The following is a 17,079-nucleotide window of genomic DNA, read 5'->3' on the forward strand; positions in this document are numbered from 1 at the left end:
GTCAGGCAAGTCGACAACTGTAAAACTCAACACCTAAGTTGGTATCACTGCGCTGGTATAATTAATGTATTCAATATTTTTTAAATCTTCGTTTAATTGTTTTTGTAAGACATTTTTGATGCCATATAAAGTTTACTTAAAATATATCTTTATGAAAAATGACCGATCTATAAATTTATGGTTTATCAAATTTGTACTTTTCTTGCCTTATATGGTATCAAGTAAATTATAAAAGCAACAAGGATAGACGTATTTTCTATCGCATAAACAATTTGACAGAAACGTAGATTCCTTATATGGTCAAACCGAAACCGCATAAGTAAGAAAAACTTTATTTGCTAAAATTTAAAGTACAGTAAAAATAAAATATTCTATAATATCAATTATCCACATAGTATCAATTATCCACATATTAAAAAGTATCTATTTGTTCAAATATGAAATAAAAGCTGTTTATCTTTTCTCACATTGCAATATAAAATTACATATTAAGTTTGTATAATATAACCTAAAAATTTCTCAGAATTTTATTTTTAAGTAGAAATGGAGACTATTTTGCAACAAAAAATAATAGAAGCAACTCACTGCGTTGAAAAACAATTAGACACAGAGATAGAAAAGTTGGAAAATCTGGACATTAGTGATTTTGAAAAGTTGCGTGAACAACGTTTAAAGAAGCTAAAGTTGCTTCAACAACAAAAGCAGAATTGGTTGGCACTGGTAGTGTAACTTTTACTATTTTATTATTATATAGTATTTTAATCTCTGAATAATGTTGTCCTCCTGCAATCAACGTAATCTTTTTATCACAAGAAAAAGATAAACTAGTTAATCAGTTTATAGTATTTAATTCACTATTTAATAATCCATTTTTATATACAATTAAAATTGTTAATTCAACGTTTATGACTATTTTTAGGGTCATGGAGAATATTCAGAATTATATGATGAAAAAGAATTCTTTGAAATTTCAAAAAAATCTCAAAACATTGTTTGCCTGTTTTGTAAAGACGATTCCCCAAGATGTAAAATAGTAGATCATCATCTCAAAATTCTTGCAAAAAAGCATATAGAAGCAAAGTTTTGTAAGTTAAATGTAGTACGATGTCCATTTTTAACTGGTAAGTTAATTATTGTCCATATTTTCTACATTTCTTTAGTGTATTCTCTTAAACTTTGCTTAAATCTAAAAATTTGTAATATTAATCTATATTATACATTTACAGAACGTTTAAGGATCAAAATTATTCCCACAATTGCTCTCATTGTTAATGGTAAAACTAATGATTACATTGTGGGATTTACTGATTTAGGAAATCGTGATGATTTTTCAACTGAAATATTAGAATATAGAATTTCCCTTTCTGGAGCAATAACATTTGAAGAGAACTTGTCATCAGAAAATAATAAAAAACCATGGTTATCACAAGTTTCAAAACCTAAAACTATCAAAGGACCTAATGGTTTAAATTCTGATGATTCGGATGAAGATTAAAAATAATTCATAATTTTTAACGATTCATTAGCTAATATTTATGAGCTTTTACCTGTATGTAAAATTTAATTAATAAAAATTAATAATCGTTAAACGAGTAAAGACAATTTTAATATACAAAATAGCTATATTATATAAGATATTTAAATATTATTTTATTTATAATAAATATTGTTATATGTAAAATAAATCTTTTAATGTAAAACATTTCTAAGAAATAAACATTTTAAATATTTTTTATAAATAAAGTTGCTTATAACTTTAAATTGCTTACTTAAATTTGCTTACTAGTATATATTATATAATTCTGTCCAAATCTATTATAATATGATAAAAAAAATCATTTAAAAAAATTTAATTTTTTCATATTCTTATTCAAAACAAAGTAACTCCTAAAGTCAAAAGATAATTTGTATTATATGTAATTACAGTAATTACATATTATTCATAAATAGCTTGAAGTTAAAAATCTATGTGTAAAAAATAAAAATTCATATTTTAACAAATATTAGAAAATATCTTTTTATTAATCAGTTGTGACCACTCAAACAAATTTCAAATTATTTATCATTTACAGTTTTCAGAAAATTTTAAACATTATTTATTAATTTAATAATTCAAATTTGTTCAATATTTCAAAGAATGTTCTATTCATATTCAAATTTTATATCACATATACATCGGCATGATAATAAATTTAATTTAATTATTTTTTAAATCATTTTTATTTTTTGCAAAACTATTAATAAAATAAATCTAAACATATCTTCTTTCTAAATCATTTAAACCTATCAAAAGTAGAAAATAAGAAAGTATAATATTTTGATGTTAAAGATAAAATAAATGCTTTCTAGGAACAATCATATAAGAAGTATATCAAAATATGAAATTATATCAATTTATAACTAAGCTTAAACAAAGATATACTAGAATGACTAATAAATGTTTAATTATGTCAAAATTGTATTAAAACAAGTATTAGATTAAAATATATACGTATACTTTTCCAAAATATGTTACAAGTATTTACAAGTAAATTTCACAGAAATGAAGGAAAAGCACAATATATTTTTAACACAGTTTTATTTTCTCACGTGAGCATCACTGACAAAGAGGTGTTATGAGAAGTTTATTATATGAAAATACTTAAAATTCAGATATAAATCAACTTCAAAGAAATAGTTGAGTAGACAAACATAATTATATTTTTAATTAAACAATTCATTATATAATTTTTATTATGATATAATGTCTAAAATACCTTTGCTATTCAGAATATCTAATGGTGCAATTACAAAATCTTTCTAAAATTATAACTTTAAAAAAGTAATAATATATAAAAATGGCAATAGTTTTAAAATTATAATGATGTTAATCTTATGTTACAAAAAGGTAAGGCATGGAATTGTAACATCATTGAAAGTAACTATGAAATTCATTTATGATCCAACTCCATTTAGTTATCATTTATCAAACCTAATTTGATTAATCACTCATGAAAGAATAACTTTTATGTTACTTTACAATAGATTGTGATATTTCTCATAGCCATTTTATTATTACTAATATCATACTTTTTATATTGAATTAAATTTAATTAGGAATATATATTCATATCATTATTACTTATATACATATGTCTTGTATTTACGTATAAGAAATTTATATAATTTAAAATTCATAATATGTTAAATGTAAATTAAAACTTTTTGAATATTCTATTTCTTACGTTTTTTACATGTTTAATAACTAATTTTTAATATTATAATTATGCAATGTATCACAGAGATAATTTTGCACACATTCAAATTTTTTATATGTACACATCGAAATGGAAATTATATTTATAAACCCTTTGCGGATGGGGTTACTCGACGAGCGAGCGTCGCTGTGGACGAGAAGTATTGGCGCGCGCAGTGGAGAAAATATACACGTTGAATGTTTGCGTTATTCATTGTCGAGGCTTGTATTATTTTCATCAATATTTAGTTCAACATCATTGTCACTATTACTAGAAATATTGAAACGTCTGAACCGATTCCTTGCTGAACGGAGTTCGTTCCACTGCCTGAAGCACTATCGTCGTCTTCTATCTTGTCAGATTCAAAATAATGCTCGTCATCACTACTATCGCTATCGAACATGTTCTTTCTGGATATTTTAGGCATCGTGTATAAGGTATTATAAAAAATAAATCATTATAAATCATAAATCATATAAAAAGCTTGCTGATTCATCTGGTAATGTCAATGAAAGATTGAAATTCGTTTTAACTCGACCATCATCCTACATCTCGAGTTTACGTTAAACGGAAGATAACATTTCTAAAGATCTATAATTTTCCTTCATTAAAAACATAATACTGTTTAGTTTATTATACCCACGCATAAATACGCATTAGATTATCGCTCAGAAAAATAGACGTATGCCAGCCACTTCAAAATAAGTGTCCGGAACTGTGAACAGATTTTGGCGGCTACATACATGCCAACACGCGTCCGCAAAGGGTTAACATTATGCAATAAACATACTTTAACAAATTACTAAAAGAATTTTTTAAAATATTATAAATGAAAATAAGCAAATATATAATACTGTATCTGCAAAAAGAACTGTAAAAAAAATTACATAAATTACCTTATAATGCCCCTGCTTATGAATTATACGCTGTTCACACTTTTAGAAAACATTTTTATGAAATTACATTAATAAATATATTATGGATAGATAACATCTAGAAATCCTTTTTTACATGAAAGTAGAAGTATTGTTATTATAAAAAATATAAACATTTACGCATATATTTAAAGTATAAAAGCGTATGTTCTCTCTAAAACACATGTGACATGGCAATTCAACTTTATTCGAATTATATATTCAAAATTAGATTTGTTAAAAATGTGTTTTATTACATATATATTATTTCTATAAAAAAGAAGAAAAAAGAAATAACAACAGAGTGCCAAAAATATGTAAGAAAATGTGATTATGTTTTAACATAAACGATAGTCTGTGTTTTAAATTTTTTGACTTATGTAGAAGATATAAAGTAGAACATATTGCCTTTCCATGTATAAAATGATACCTTATTATTTGTTTTAACAGTACATCATAAAACAGATAGTAACCACATATAAGAAGTAATTACATATAATCATTCTTAAATACGTGTTATGAAACAGAAAATAATTACACTTTGTACATGCGTTTCTTACGACTTATGTTCTTTTTTAACAAAAATGCACGAAAGTTTACTGTTACATTAACAAATAAGAAATATTTCATAGATAATTACATATAATTATGCTAATATTTATATAATATAACAAACTCAATTTATATCCAAGAAGAAATGCAGAAACAATCATTGTACTAAATATACTTCACACTGTTGCTGTGTCACAAAGAGTGTTCTCACTTAAGAAATTGAGATAACTTAGTAAAAGTTGTCTTTCCAAGAGAACATATAAAAATTGCAATAAAGTTTGGAAAAAGCAAACATATTGCAGGAATAACTTTCTTATTTAACCTGATTATTTAGCGTTTGGAGTTGAATCAACTAGTCTAATTAGATTCTAGAATTCTTCTATAGACATCTTTAACTTTGTTTATCAAAAGGATTTTACATTCATATAATTAATATAACTTTACATATTTTTAAAGCAAGAAAAATATTTAAATACTAAAATAAAATTAAACTTTGATTCTTTTTTATTTAAAATCTATGTTAATCAATGAATGAATAGGTTTTGAAAAATTATACTCAATATATTCACATTATTTTAACAACTTATATATATTATTTTGTTCTCAATGATGAAAACAAACTTGACCAGCTAGTTTAAGTAATACGTCAATTTAACTCACTGTACATAGTTTGATGTTTGATAAAGTCATAGAAGTATATGCCTTCTACCTTTAATACGATTTACCAAATTGCATATTTTAAGTGCTGGTCCAAGTTTTAATCCCATATATTTCATCATCATGTCAGAATTTAAAAGTAACAAAGCTTTCCCGTCAATTTCCTGAAAATTTTCTTCGATTACTGATTTGAGCATGTACTATTTGATATATAAATGAATGTATTACTCACTGTAATAAATACTATTATAAAATAAATACAAAATAACATAAAGTGTTAACTTACATGTTTCCTGAATAAATCTGCATGCTGTCCTAATGCAGGATCAGTAACACCAATATAATGTATTACATCTTCAATAGTCCATTCTGCTGGTTCAATAGAAGGTGTACGATTTGTGGAAGTTTCAGATTGGGTAGTGGATGTTGCAGCTTCAAGCTCTGATTATAATAATAATATATCACTTATTTATCAATATTTTTAAATAAGAGAAATTACCTGGAACAGATTTTCGTGGTTGTTTTGCAGCTGTTGGTGAGGATAATGATGAATTGTTTATACTTTGTACAGAATTTTGTTGTGTTTGCTGCTGTGGGATAGTCGACGACAGGTTTTGCTGATTTGGAGACCACCTTCGTTTATCTGTTGCAGTAGTACTATTAGTTGTAGCTGTAGCAGTATTAACTACTTCTTCGCTATTGGTGGATTGTGGTTGTTGAGTATTTGGACATTTGTTGCAGGGTTCTTTCCTTCTAAATAACATATGTTCACATGCACAAAGATCCTCAAGTTGTCGCCTAATGTATATATAAAAATCTTCTTCTTCCATAAATATAGGTAACCTAACAGAAGTAGGTTTACTCTCTAAAATTAAGCTTATAGTTTCTCCTTCGCCACGTTTTAACAGACTCAACATCTGTCTTGGACTCATTGCTGCCATCAAGAAGGCTTGAAATATATCTCTTGTGACATTTAGTATAGGGCCCGTACCAAATTGTGCTGGCATTGCCTTTACTTTACGAGGATCAAAATAGGGACCACATGTGCAATTATGATTTACATAAATTGTAACTGTAACATAATAAAAGTATTGAACGACAAAAGAAAGTATAGATTCAATTACCAAGAGATAAATTTAAGTGAAATAGTATATACCATTCTCTAAAGAATGTGGTTTGGTATTAGCTGTACTAGTATCAGGTTCTGTGGCTGGCTGTGGTGGAGCACTTGAACCAGCAGGACTCACTAAAGCAACAGCTGGTTCTCCATTAGTGCCTCCACCAGACACTGCCATTACTGGTAAGATGTTACTTGTCCTAGACTTAAATCTATTAGGCCCTGTCGCTACAGATATTTATGTATATTACTTAATAAAAATATATACTTTAATGATATAAGTTAGGAAAATATAATTCTTACATTTCTGTCTAGGTGGTTGTAATGGATGACCACTTTTAAAACACCAACCAGCAGGGAAGATATCTCTAGAGTCAAAACGACACCAATAATCAAACGCTCCCCGCCAGCCATCAAATGTAATATGAATCATGTCTTCTTTAACTGCACCAACAGTTGCTGTGCAAATAAGTTGTGGATTCTTTTTATCTATGGCTTCCAATTTATGTCCAATTTCAAACATATTAGAACGCGGAGTTTTTGGCTCGCGTTTAAATACTTTTGCAGGTGCCATTTCAGCACCATTCAATGTTTTCAGAAGAAACATTGGCCAACTGGAAGCATTCATTCGGAAGCCCAATGGTGGTTGCAACATGCCACCAGATTTTTCGCAATGACCAATTGGATTAATTTCATTACTGTCAACTAAACGCCAAAAATCATTTTTATTATCTGAACCATCCAACCTAAGTCTAAGACGAGGACCGAGAACTCCAACTACAGTCGCGATACATGTTGATGTTAAATTACGAGGATCAAGAGCCTCTAATTTCATACCCATTTTGAATTCATTAGTTGATGGAATTTCATGCTAAAAGATAATTTCAATATTATAATGTATACTTTCCTTTTTTATGATTTAATGTACCTGTTTGAAACATTCTATAGGTGCAGCTTGGCTGTTTGTTTCTTTTAAGTAAAGATCCCAATCAAAAGTTTGATACGTTTCATACTGAAATGGACCAGTAGAAGTTGATGGGGAGTGAGATATATTTGTATGGCTTGTATTTGTAAATGATTGAGTTGTAGAAGGAATATTATTTCCACTTATTAATCCTGATGGTGCAAGGGATGGTGCAGGAGATGACTGGTCCCTATTATCTATTTTAAAAAAATGCAATTCTCATTAAAATATATTAATACATACTTCAACTTTTTTTAAACTTTTGTAAATTACTAACTTTTCTTTATATCTGTTTGTCCTTCCTTCTTTTGATGTTTATTTAAACAAAATGGAGAGCAAAAGTCTTTTGTAGGCCCATCCTTTTGCTCTAATCTCACTGGTGTACCTCTGATAACATTGTCGCATTGAACGCAAGCACCTCGTATATAAGCCTTGCGAAATTCTGATAAACAGGTTTCTGAGCAGAATTCTTTCTTTCCATGTTGCGTTGGAAGAACATATTTCAAAGGCTGCTTAGTTTCCCCGCACCATGTACAGGAGTTTTTTGATTTTGGTGGTCTTCCAGGACCTATATTTTAAAGATATAATGTTTTAAATTAATCGTAACATAACATATATAATAATAGTTATCAATAATAAAAAAATTATTCATATCTACAATCGAAAATGATTGAGAAAAGAGAAAAATCTATAAAGTACAAGGTTACTTTGAACTCTAATATTTATATACCTCGCATTTTGGTTTGTGTAGACGACATAATTCTTCATAGAAAAACAGTATTTGATACTAAAACTTATTGCATAACATTACTACTTTAATTTAATAATTAAGGACATCTTTGCATCCATTAATAAAATAAATCTTGGAAGCACATCTAGTTTTAAACAGAAAAAAGTTGCACTTTTATTCTACTAGCAAATAGGTTACAGTCAAGCCTATCTACCACCCGATAGTTTCTCATACACCTTCACATAAATCAAAATTTAATCGGATTCTGTGATGATTATTTCGTTACAATCAAAATAATATATTCCGTATCAAAAGTTATTATGTCAAGCCGCCATATTGCTTTGATTTGGCCGCGCAATCCGTAGATAAAAAGGTAATAGAAAGGATTCATTACATGAATATCAATACCATAATTACACAAGCTATAATCTGTGCATATCATTAAAATTTTGTACCAATAAATAATAATAATTGTTTGAAACCTTTTTTACTAATTGAATAAAATGATAAACATTTTTTTTCATTTTGTAATTTTTCTTTTCCGAAAAACTATTTCTACCATTCCCCTCGATGTCTTAATGTTTATTTAAAAATCATAATACTATGCATTTCAAAACTATCCTCCTTAAGATTAAAACGTAAAAACGATAAAATATCATTTAATTGATTTATGCGGTGAAATATATACGTAATTATGTATTTATGTAATGAAATAAGCAAATTATTGGTTAAATATTCTCCGAAAACTTCATATCGTTTCGATGTTTCGCTTAATGCGAAGTATTCTTTTTTTTTTAACATCTGCCATTCTGCCATTCATTGTAAAGAAAGCTTTAACTTTGCTGTCGTTGAAATTGGAATTTCAGTTCAAGCAAATGGTATCTCACGGGTGGAGGTCGTTGCGTCAAATCTCACAAATCATGAATGAATTCTAAGTTCTGTTGTATATTTTCTACAAATTAGCAACATTGTTGACACTAGTAAGTCCAGCATTAACGGCTACGTGTTTTTTACAAATTTGCATAATCCTACGTCGCGAAAATTCGCGAATTTATCAAACGGTTTGGTGGCATGTAAACAAACATTGAATCACGAAATGTTGTCATATAATTTTAACAGTTTTACGTACGTAAATTTATTAAAAATACATAAAGAAAGTTGCAATTTTACTCATTCTTTTGTAATTCGTGTTATAATAAAGAAGAAATTAATATATTTTTAGAAGGTACGAAAGTTCTTTCTAAAATTTATTACTTTTTTAAAGTGTAAAACTTTCATCTTTTATGTTTGTAAATAACTTGTAATTACTAAATATATAAGTAAATTTGGTATTTATAAGCATAATATTCTTCATCTTGTGATATAAAAACTTACTTTGCAACTTATGAAAAGACAAAATGCAAGGAGTGTTGATTAATATATTTTATTCCAAGATATTAAAAATAAAACATTGAGAATGTTACATATATAAAGAAGCATATAAATGTGATCAAATTTTATATGCATATGTAATAATTATGTGCTATAAAGTATCTATTAACAAGAATAATTGTGTCATATGTGTTATATGTGCTAAAGTATTTACCACAACGTGCGTTGTACGATGAATGAAGTAAGTGGAGGAAAGCAAGACATACCAAATACTTCATCTTGGGAAACTTTATCTGGCCAGTCTGCATCTTCATTGTCTACTATGCATCATCATCATCAGTCGTTACAACAAGATGCAACTCCAACTGTTGCACAAGTTATAGTTCCTACTCCTGTAAAACTTCAGACACCTATCTTAAGCTCAGCACAAAATATATCTGACCACTGTTCACAACTTGGTCATATGCAACAATCAGGTCTAATGTCGCAGGTAAATATTTATTTATAATTTATTATCTAAAATTATTAATTGCTTATATGAACAAAACATAAAACGTAATCTTTTATATATTAGAATTCAATTGTTGAAAATTAAAAGATTAAACTATTAATAATTATATCCCAAAAGTGAAATGAAATGCAATACTTTTTTGTGTTAATGAAATGATAAATTATGCAGATACAAGATTCATAAATAAGGAAATTATTATATCTAGGAGATTAACTGACTAAAAAAATTAAGAAATACAGTTATAATTTGAAGATAATGAAAACAAAGCAAATATAATAATATTTCTTCTCCATAAATTATTATTTATTTCTATTCAATTACAGGGTACACCACCAGGAACGTTCCCAGAACCTGAACTTTCACCTGAACTTCAACAACAAGGATGGAAGAAGTTTTGGAGTAAAAGAGAAAATCGTCCATATTTTTGGAATAAATTAACTGGAGAATCATTATGGGTAATACCACCATTGAAACCTCAGGTACTAAGGTATAACGTTTGGTTGTAGATTAATAAAAACATAAACTTATATGTGTCAACTGCATCTATATTCAAGTTTGACCCAATTACGGATCCACTTGGTATATGCGGTGTACCACCTGTTTCTGGAAATGGAACGATTCCCCCAGGAGGAACACTTAAACGCAGAGCTTCTGAAGATAGTGTTGTTCCAGCTGCAAAGAAATTTGTATTAGCGTATGTTTACTTGACTGAATTTATATCATTTTTATATTAAGCATTTTTTTTAAATTCTAATATATTTTAATTTAATGATAGAGGACCATGGGATTTGGAAATTCCAACAAATGTTATAATATACGAGAGAGCTCCATCAAATTTACCTCATGTTCATCCTGAAGCAGAAGCATTACGGTGTAGTTTACTTGCAAAGTTGAGACAATGCTATCAAGAATTGTGTCATACTCGTGAATCCATAGATGCTCCAAAAGATTCTTTTAACAGATGGCTAATGGAAAGAAAAGTTATAGACTGTGGTTCAGATCCCCTTTTACCAAGTCAGTGTTTTCCTGAAATTTCTATGTCTATGTATCGTGAAATTATGAATGATATCCCTATTAAATTAGTCCGGCCAAAATTCACTGGTGATGCAAGAAAACAGCTATCGCGATACGCAGAGGCTGCAAAAAAGATGATAGAATCAAGAGCAGCTTCGTCAGAAAGTAGGAAAGTTGTAAAATGGAATGCAGAAGACACATTTCAATGGTTGAGACGAACAGTTGGTGCTACATTTGACGATTTTCAAGATCGTCTTGCACACTTAAAACGACAATGTCAACCACACCTTACAGAGACTGTAAAAGCTAGTGTTGAGGGTATTTGCCTGAAAATTTATCATTTATCAACAGAGTATGCAAAAAAGGTTAAAGATAAAAATAATCAAATATTAAAGGATAATGGTTTAGGAAATGTTATACCACTAGGAGGACCTGCTAGTGCACAAAGGAAAGTTTGGTGTTATCCTGTGCAATTTTCTCTTCCAACTCCACGACTTCCACAAGTGGATTACCTTCCTGAACGTGAACAGACAATGTTACGTTTTCATGGTGATACTGCGTGTATTAATAACATGCATCTTACTAAATTAGAACACCTATATAGATATAATTGCTTCGATGATAAAAAATTCGAAATGTTTTTACCTCGTGTTTGGTGTATGTTGAAACGTTATCAAACATATCTTGGAATTAATGAAGGACAAGCAACACAAATGGCTCTGCCTGTCACAGTTTTTGAATGTCTTCAACGATCATTCGGTGTAACATTTGAATGTTTTGCATCCCCATTAAATTGTTACTTTAGACAATATTGTTCAGCATTTGCTGATACAGATTCTTATTTTGGATCAAGAGGACCTTTCTTGGACTTTAGGCCTGTAAGCGGCTCGTTTCAAGCTAATCCACCATATTGCGAAGAACTTATGGAAGCTATGGTTAATCATTTCGAACGTCTTTTGGCTGATTCTACTGAACCTTTATCTTTCGTAGTATTCTTGCCTGAATGGCGAGATCCAGCACCTAATGCTCTTATCAAATTGGAAAGTAGCCATTTTAAGCGCAAACAAGTAGTGGTACCTGCAATGGAACACGAATATAGACATGGATTTCAACATATATTACCAAAGTAAGTTACAATATTTTGGTTTCAATATTTATTCAAGTAATAAATAAAAAATACATACAAAAGACCCTTTTTGCATTATAGAGGGGAAGTTAATATTAGAGCAGCGCACGGAACATTAGTTGTATGGTTACAAAATGCAGCTGGTACTGCTCGTTGGGGTCCTACTGAAGAAAGAGTCGAAGCATTATTAGAAGCATGGCGTCCAGGAAGAGAAAGAGAACGAGATAGACAAGAACTTTTGTCACCACCAAGGCAAACACATCAGCAAATACCTTCTACGCCTATCCCTGTTTTAACAACGCCGACAAATCCAACAATACCGTTACAAACATTATCCACGCATCCTATATAATTCTTAAACAATATTCGGAGAGTTGAAAAGAAAACTGAAATAAGTCTAACAATTTAATTTTAATTCTTTCTTAAAGAAATCGGTCTTTTACACAATGTATTTGGCAATTACATTTTATGTAGCAAAATTAACATAATAACAACACGAAACATCGATTTCTGCTAATATTGTTATGCCTATTATGGTAACATTCATGATATAGTGAATGTAATCGTAAAATCGGAGATGCAATATAATTTACGTGTTCAAGTATTTAAATAAGTGAATTACTTGAAAACTTATTAAAATGAAGGACAAAAACTCTTAGTTTTGGTTCACTGGGATCTCGCTATAATGTGAAAGATACTGTACTTCAATATTATTCATCATATGTGCTGTAAGAAATTCATTTCATCTAAAGAAGGTATACAAATAGATGTTTACAATGTGTACATATGCGTACAGAAAAATTATTTGATTATTATGAATTGAATGAATATTATTATGCTACCTAAAATTTCATATAAATCTTTTCTATTAAAAATTGCGAGAATTTATAACTTAATTTTAATAATTCTTTTGTGATGTTTATCATAGAGTGCAATTTCTTTACTTATTTCCAACATGAAATGTTAAAAATATGTGAGATATGACAATGAAAAATATGTATCTATTATATAGGTATAAAAAATCATCATTCGACAATTGATACAAAATCACGTTGCGTGGAGTCTAATCTTTGTAATAGTGTTAATTGTTGGTAATTAATAAGAAGACTTTGTAAGACGTGATACCCTAATAGAGGTACTTGCCATGCAAGTAAAAATTGGTACTATTATGAAAAAGTTATGAGAAAATGCAATAGTGTGTATGCGTGTGTGCCCGTGTGTGTAAATAATGAAATACATAATTATATTTGCTTGTTTTTCATCGGAAAAATTAGTTTATATGGAAATAATTTAAAGTAATACCCCTTTTTATACCTTTTATCCATGACAATCTGTTTCTTTTAACATGAAATAACAAAGTGCGATAGATACTCTGTTTTCTAAATGTATCATCAGTGCAATATTTTATATGAATTTTTAATAGAACTTATAAAAGAAAATATGTACAGAAATATATTAACTTCTTTTATAGAAGACATCTTTGTTACTTTTCGATGAATTTTTAGATCTTAAAACGAACATATAATTGATTTATAAATTTGTATAACACTGGATTATAATGATTCATCTCTCAATTTACGAAATTGTTCAAGATAAATTCATAAAAAAATACTGTTCCATAAAATAAATGTCTTGAGTTGAAAATACATTTGTATATATATGTATTAAAAAATCAAATTAAGTATAGAGTTTACAACTATTATTTTCACATGAAACGAAATATTTCTTTTTAATAATATAATGGCTTTTTCTTTAAGTGAAATATATATATAAATCATATATATTATATATAAGAAATAATATAAAGAATATCATACAATATATTTTCATTATATTTCTATTATATTTATACTTTTTTCTTTTTCAATTAATTACATAAGAAAGTCCTTAATATACACATTTTATGTCATTCTAAGAAATGGTGACCAATTCGTAATTTTACACAGTTTAAAATAATAATTTAGAGATATTATATACACACATGTGACATAATATCACACAATTTACTTTGTAATTTTATTTTATAAATTCAAAAGAAACAACTGTGCTATATACATATTTTTCCCGATACTAATAAGTTTTTACAATTATTTGTGTTTATAGATAATATACATACTTATACATATCTTATACATTTTGTATATGTTTATTAGTAGCAAATTGTACATAGTTGTACAATATGTATATGTATATATGTAGACATAAGACACTTATGCACATATAATTTGTAAGGCATAAGACAATATAAAAAAAGGTTTATGGGCACTTACTATTTTAGTACTTAAACTCCCATAAAGAAAATAAAATATACTCTTAAAAAGATAATATTATTGTTGAACACAGTATAAACAAGTAAAGTCCCACATTTTATAAAGCAACTTGCTACTGTTGAATTAGATATAGAGATATTCACATTAATACAAACTATATAAATAATTCATACTTCTAAAAACTGAAGAACTGTTTCTAATAAAAGTTATCCAATTGACAATGAAGTCATTTACTGAAAATTTTTTATTTTTAAGTGTTGAAGATTCAAAGATCACATTTTTTTAATACAGTGTCATATTTTTATATTTATATTGTGTTAGAGGTTGAAACATTTTGAAATAAAAAATAAAATATTTTAAAAATTACGAACAGAAAAGTATATTTACCACAAAGTAATGTATATTAATAAAACTTTTTATTACTCTTAAATTAATCAATTTATCATAGTTAAGTATTAGATGAAGAATAATACAAAATTTAATATAATATAAATATATTTTATGATTTTAAAATATTTAAATAAAAATATAATTGAATTTGCTACCTTTTTTTATTTCTCAATTTTATTAGATAGTTCACAGAACTTACAAAATATACAACTTTTATTTATGAAAATATATATTACAGATCTTTTTTTTCCATTCTAATTAATAGGTGTAATAAAAAAATCAACGTTTTGTTTTTAAGAATTATGTAGTCGCTTATATTCAATATTTACAGATTTATATAAAAATTTGTTGATTATATATATTACATTATTTACATCATAATATTTACATTTATATAAACAGAAACAAGATTTTTATTTTCTTATTTCATTTTTAATTTTTTTGTCTTTTATCATGTAGATGAATGTTCAGTTGAGTCATATGATTGCAAAAATGATAACAGCTTGTTCAGTAATTTATGGGCTTGCTGTTTTTCACAAATTAAATAATAAATAGATTTCTCTTCCATATCATTAATAAAATCTATCAATGTCAATTTTATTGAATGGAGATCGAATACGCAATGGCTAAATCCGAGTTTATATCTATTAAAGGTAATTACGTCCTCTTTTTTTAAAACCATGCTTAAACGACGTTTAGCTATAAATGTTAGAAAATTAAAGAATAAGTTATAATCCATCCCATATGTTGATTTCAATATTAATTGACATTGTTCTGCCCAATTGCTCATATCTTTACAGTCACTAACTTCTTTCATTACAGAGTTTAATTCCTTTTTTAATCCATGCCACACATTTATAATATTACAACCATTGATCCAATTATGATTGAGAGAAATTGTATCCTCCTAAAAATAAGCATCATAATAAGTATAGAATATTACTTAACTTAAATAATGATAGTCAAGTATACTTACTATATTCCAAACTTGATGGTGCCAGCCAGATGGTACAAATATAATTTCACCTTCCTTCTGAATTACATCAATATATTTTATCGATCGCTTATCATAGGCCTTATATACAGCATAGTTTTCAAGTTCTTTGGATGTTGCATCATATATTAATTGACCATGTATATCTCTAAGAAAATCTTCTTGACCTGGAGGGAAAAGTAACCAACGTTTCTTTCCAACTATATTAGCAGACCAACTGTATGATCCAAATACATCTGCATGCAATGGTGTCCTATATATGGAAACTAGTTTATCTTATTTACATAACATCAAAAATTAATAATTTTGTGCTTAAAAAGTATATTTTTACCATGTTCCTTTTGGGCCCATATATACAAATCTATAATCATCATTTAAATCAGGATGTGCCATGTAATATTCATTTAGCCAGTCAGATGCAAAATACTCAGGAACTGTATACATAGGAGCATTGGGGAATAATTTCTGACAATGCCAGTCCTTTAAGTACAAAAGCGCCATAGAATCTGAATAATTGTTTTTTGCATAATCCATCCAATAATCTAAGTAATCTTTCATTTTCATATCATCTTTAGACTGTGAATTGTAATATCTTTTTTTACAATCTGCAACTGGTACTATACAATCTCCTATAAGACAAATGTTTTAATTAATAAATAATACGCGTATAGAGCAAATATAATGTTTATAATTTGTTTACCAAACGATATATCAAGGACGTCGAAATCCGGTGCACCATCTAGATTCCATTGTCTTTTACACGACCAATTTTCAGTTATATTCGACTTAAAAATACACGGTTTATTCTCCATTAAATATTTCGAAAAAAAGTCATCGTACGTTATCGATGCATCAACATAATCAATCCAATCGATTATGGTGGTCTTTTTGTTAACAGATAACCTCCTGTCTTGAACTTCGACTTCTTGTACCATCGCGCACTTTTACTTGAATTAAATTTAATAATAAGCGGACTTCATTATAATTTTTTCATATATATATATACCCATGTATACACGTATGTATACATATATAGGTACACATTAAAATATAGAAATCAACAATGATGTATAGTTGTTTTTAAAAAATTACGACACTTTTTTTGAATGGATACAATGTCACGAAACTAATTAAAAACTACCTTGAAATTTTGTTAATCTACGCGCATGCGTATATGTTATGTACGTTATATTTTTAATCATTATTATTTATTATTACATTTATCGTTATGTG

At 27.7% G+C, this 17,079-nt stretch overlaps 4 protein-coding genes across 10 annotated transcripts; 2 read left to right on the forward strand and 2 right to left on the reverse strand.

Moving 5' to 3' along the window:
* The first annotated feature begins 173 nt into the window (after positions 1 to 173).
* Positions 174 to 1,761, forward strand: LOC117154633 (phosducin-like protein 3). 3 transcript variants are annotated; one of them, XM_033329790.2, is made up of 4 exons: positions 174 to 319; positions 542 to 720; positions 920 to 1,121; positions 1,227 to 1,761. In XM_033329790.2, the coding sequence occupies exons 2-4, from the start codon at positions 544 to 546 to the stop codon at positions 1,493 to 1,495; spliced, it is 648 nt and encodes a 215-aa protein (XP_033185681.1). In that variant the 5' UTR covers positions 174 to 319; positions 542 to 543; the 3' UTR covers positions 1,496 to 1,761. The 3 variants fall into 3 exon arrangements, with proteins under 3 accessions (XP_033185681.1, XP_076481898.1, XP_076481899.1); XM_076625783.1 differs by having other exon boundaries at positions 183 to 319; positions 524 to 720; XM_076625784.1 differs by having other exon boundaries at positions 294 to 419.
* Positions 1,762 to 3,190: 1,429 nt separating this feature from the next.
* Scm (Polycomb protein Scm) lies at positions 3,191 to 8,544 on the reverse strand. Of its 2 annotated transcripts, none has more exons than XM_033329375.2 (8): positions 8,171 to 8,544; positions 7,718 to 8,008; positions 7,405 to 7,637; positions 6,780 to 7,347; positions 6,516 to 6,698; positions 5,859 to 6,431; positions 5,646 to 5,800; positions 3,191 to 5,523 (listed from the first exon to the last, which is right to left on the reverse strand). In XM_033329375.2, exons 1-8 carry the CDS (start codon positions 8,196 to 8,198, stop codon positions 5,389 to 5,391), a joined length of 2,166 nt encoding a protein of 721 aa, XP_033185266.1. In that variant the 5' UTR covers positions 8,199 to 8,544; the 3' UTR covers positions 3,191 to 5,388. The 2 variants fall into 2 exon arrangements, with proteins under 2 accessions (XP_033185266.1, XP_033185264.1); XM_033329373.2 differs by having other exon boundaries at positions 6,516 to 6,704; positions 8,171 to 8,540.
* Positions 8,545 to 8,882: 338 nt separating this feature from the next.
* On the forward strand, positions 8,883 to 13,665 carry Pcif1 (Phosphorylated CTD-interacting factor 1). Of its 4 annotated transcripts, none has more exons than XM_033329370.2 (6): positions 8,883 to 9,150; positions 9,749 to 10,031; positions 10,376 to 10,531; positions 10,607 to 10,746; positions 10,828 to 12,192; positions 12,274 to 13,665. In XM_033329370.2, exons 2-6 carry the CDS (start codon positions 9,774 to 9,776, stop codon positions 12,542 to 12,544), a joined length of 2,190 nt encoding a protein of 729 aa, XP_033185261.1. In that variant the 5' UTR covers positions 8,883 to 9,150; positions 9,749 to 9,773; the 3' UTR covers positions 12,545 to 13,665. The 4 variants fall into 4 exon arrangements, with proteins under 4 accessions (XP_033185261.1, XP_076481471.1, XP_033185262.1 ...); XM_076625356.1 differs by lacking the exon at positions 8,883 to 9,150 and adding an exon at positions 9,167 to 9,295; XM_033329371.2 differs by lacking the exon at positions 8,883 to 9,150 and adding an exon at positions 9,278 to 9,395.
* Positions 13,666 to 14,994: 1,329 nt separating this feature from the next.
* On the reverse strand, positions 14,995 to 16,972 carry JMJD4 (jumonji domain containing 4). The gene is made up of 4 exons (XM_033329531.2): positions 16,547 to 16,972; positions 16,178 to 16,475; positions 15,829 to 16,099; positions 14,995 to 15,759 (listed from the first exon to the last, which is right to left on the reverse strand). Exons 1-4 carry the CDS (start codon positions 16,779 to 16,781, stop codon positions 15,304 to 15,306), a joined length of 1,260 nt encoding a protein of 419 aa, XP_033185422.1. The 5' UTR covers positions 16,782 to 16,972; the 3' UTR covers positions 14,995 to 15,303.
* Positions 16,973 to 17,079: the final 107 nt, after the last annotated feature.

Source organism: Bombus vancouverensis, chromosome 16 (genome assembly GCF_051014615.1).
Source record: "Bombus vancouverensis nearcticus chromosome 16, iyBomVanc1_principal, whole genome shotgun sequence".
Lineage (NCBI taxonomy): Eukaryota > Metazoa > Arthropoda > Insecta > Hymenoptera > Apidae > Bombus > Bombus vancouverensis.

Excerpts from the sequence above, each read along its gene's own strand:
- LOC117154633 (XM_033329790.2), top strand. The coding sequence starts at position 544 with ATGGAGACTATTTTGCAACAAAAAATAATAGAAGCAACTCACTGCGTT. Across the intron at positions 721-919 it reads AGCAGAATTGGTTGGCACTG|GGTCATGGAGAATATTCAGA; the intron begins GTAGTGTAACTT and ends GACTATTTTTAG. Across the intron at positions 1,122-1,226 it reads ACGATGTCCATTTTTAACTG|AACGTTTAAGGATCAAAATT; the intron begins GTAAGTTAATTA and ends ATACATTTACAG.
- JMJD4 (XM_033329531.2), bottom strand. The coding sequence starts at position 16,781 with ATGGTACAAGAAGTCGAAGTTCAAGACAGGAGGTTATCTGTTAACAAA. Across the intron at positions 16,100-16,177 it reads ATGGGCCCAAAAGGAACATG|GACACCATTGCATGCAGATG; the intron begins GTAAAAATATAC and ends TTCCATATATAG. Across the intron at positions 15,760-15,828 it reads ACCATCAAGTTTGGAATATA|GAGGATACAATTTCTCTCAA; the intron begins GTAAGTATACTT and ends GCTTATTTTTAG.
- Scm (XM_033329373.2), bottom strand. The coding sequence starts at position 8,198 with ATGTCGTCTACACAAACCAAAATGCGAG. Across the intron at positions 8,009-8,170 it reads TACACAAACCAAAATGCGAG|GTCCTGGAAGACCACCAAAA; the intron begins GTATATAAATAT and ends TTTAAAATATAG. Across the intron at positions 6,432-6,515 it reads ACCACATTCTTTAGAGAATG|TTACAATTTATGTAAATCAT; the intron begins GTATATACTATT and ends ATTATGTTACAG.
- Pcif1 (XM_076625356.1), top strand. The coding sequence starts at position 9,267 with ATGTTGTCATATAATTTTAACAGTTTTAC. Across the intron at positions 10,532-10,606 it reads TACCACCATTGAAACCTCAG|TTTGACCCAATTACGGATCC; the intron begins GTACTAAGGTAT and ends TCTATATTCAAG. Across the intron at positions 10,747-10,827 it reads GCAAAGAAATTTGTATTAGC|AGGACCATGGGATTTGGAAA; the intron begins GTATGTTTACTT and ends ATTTAATGATAG.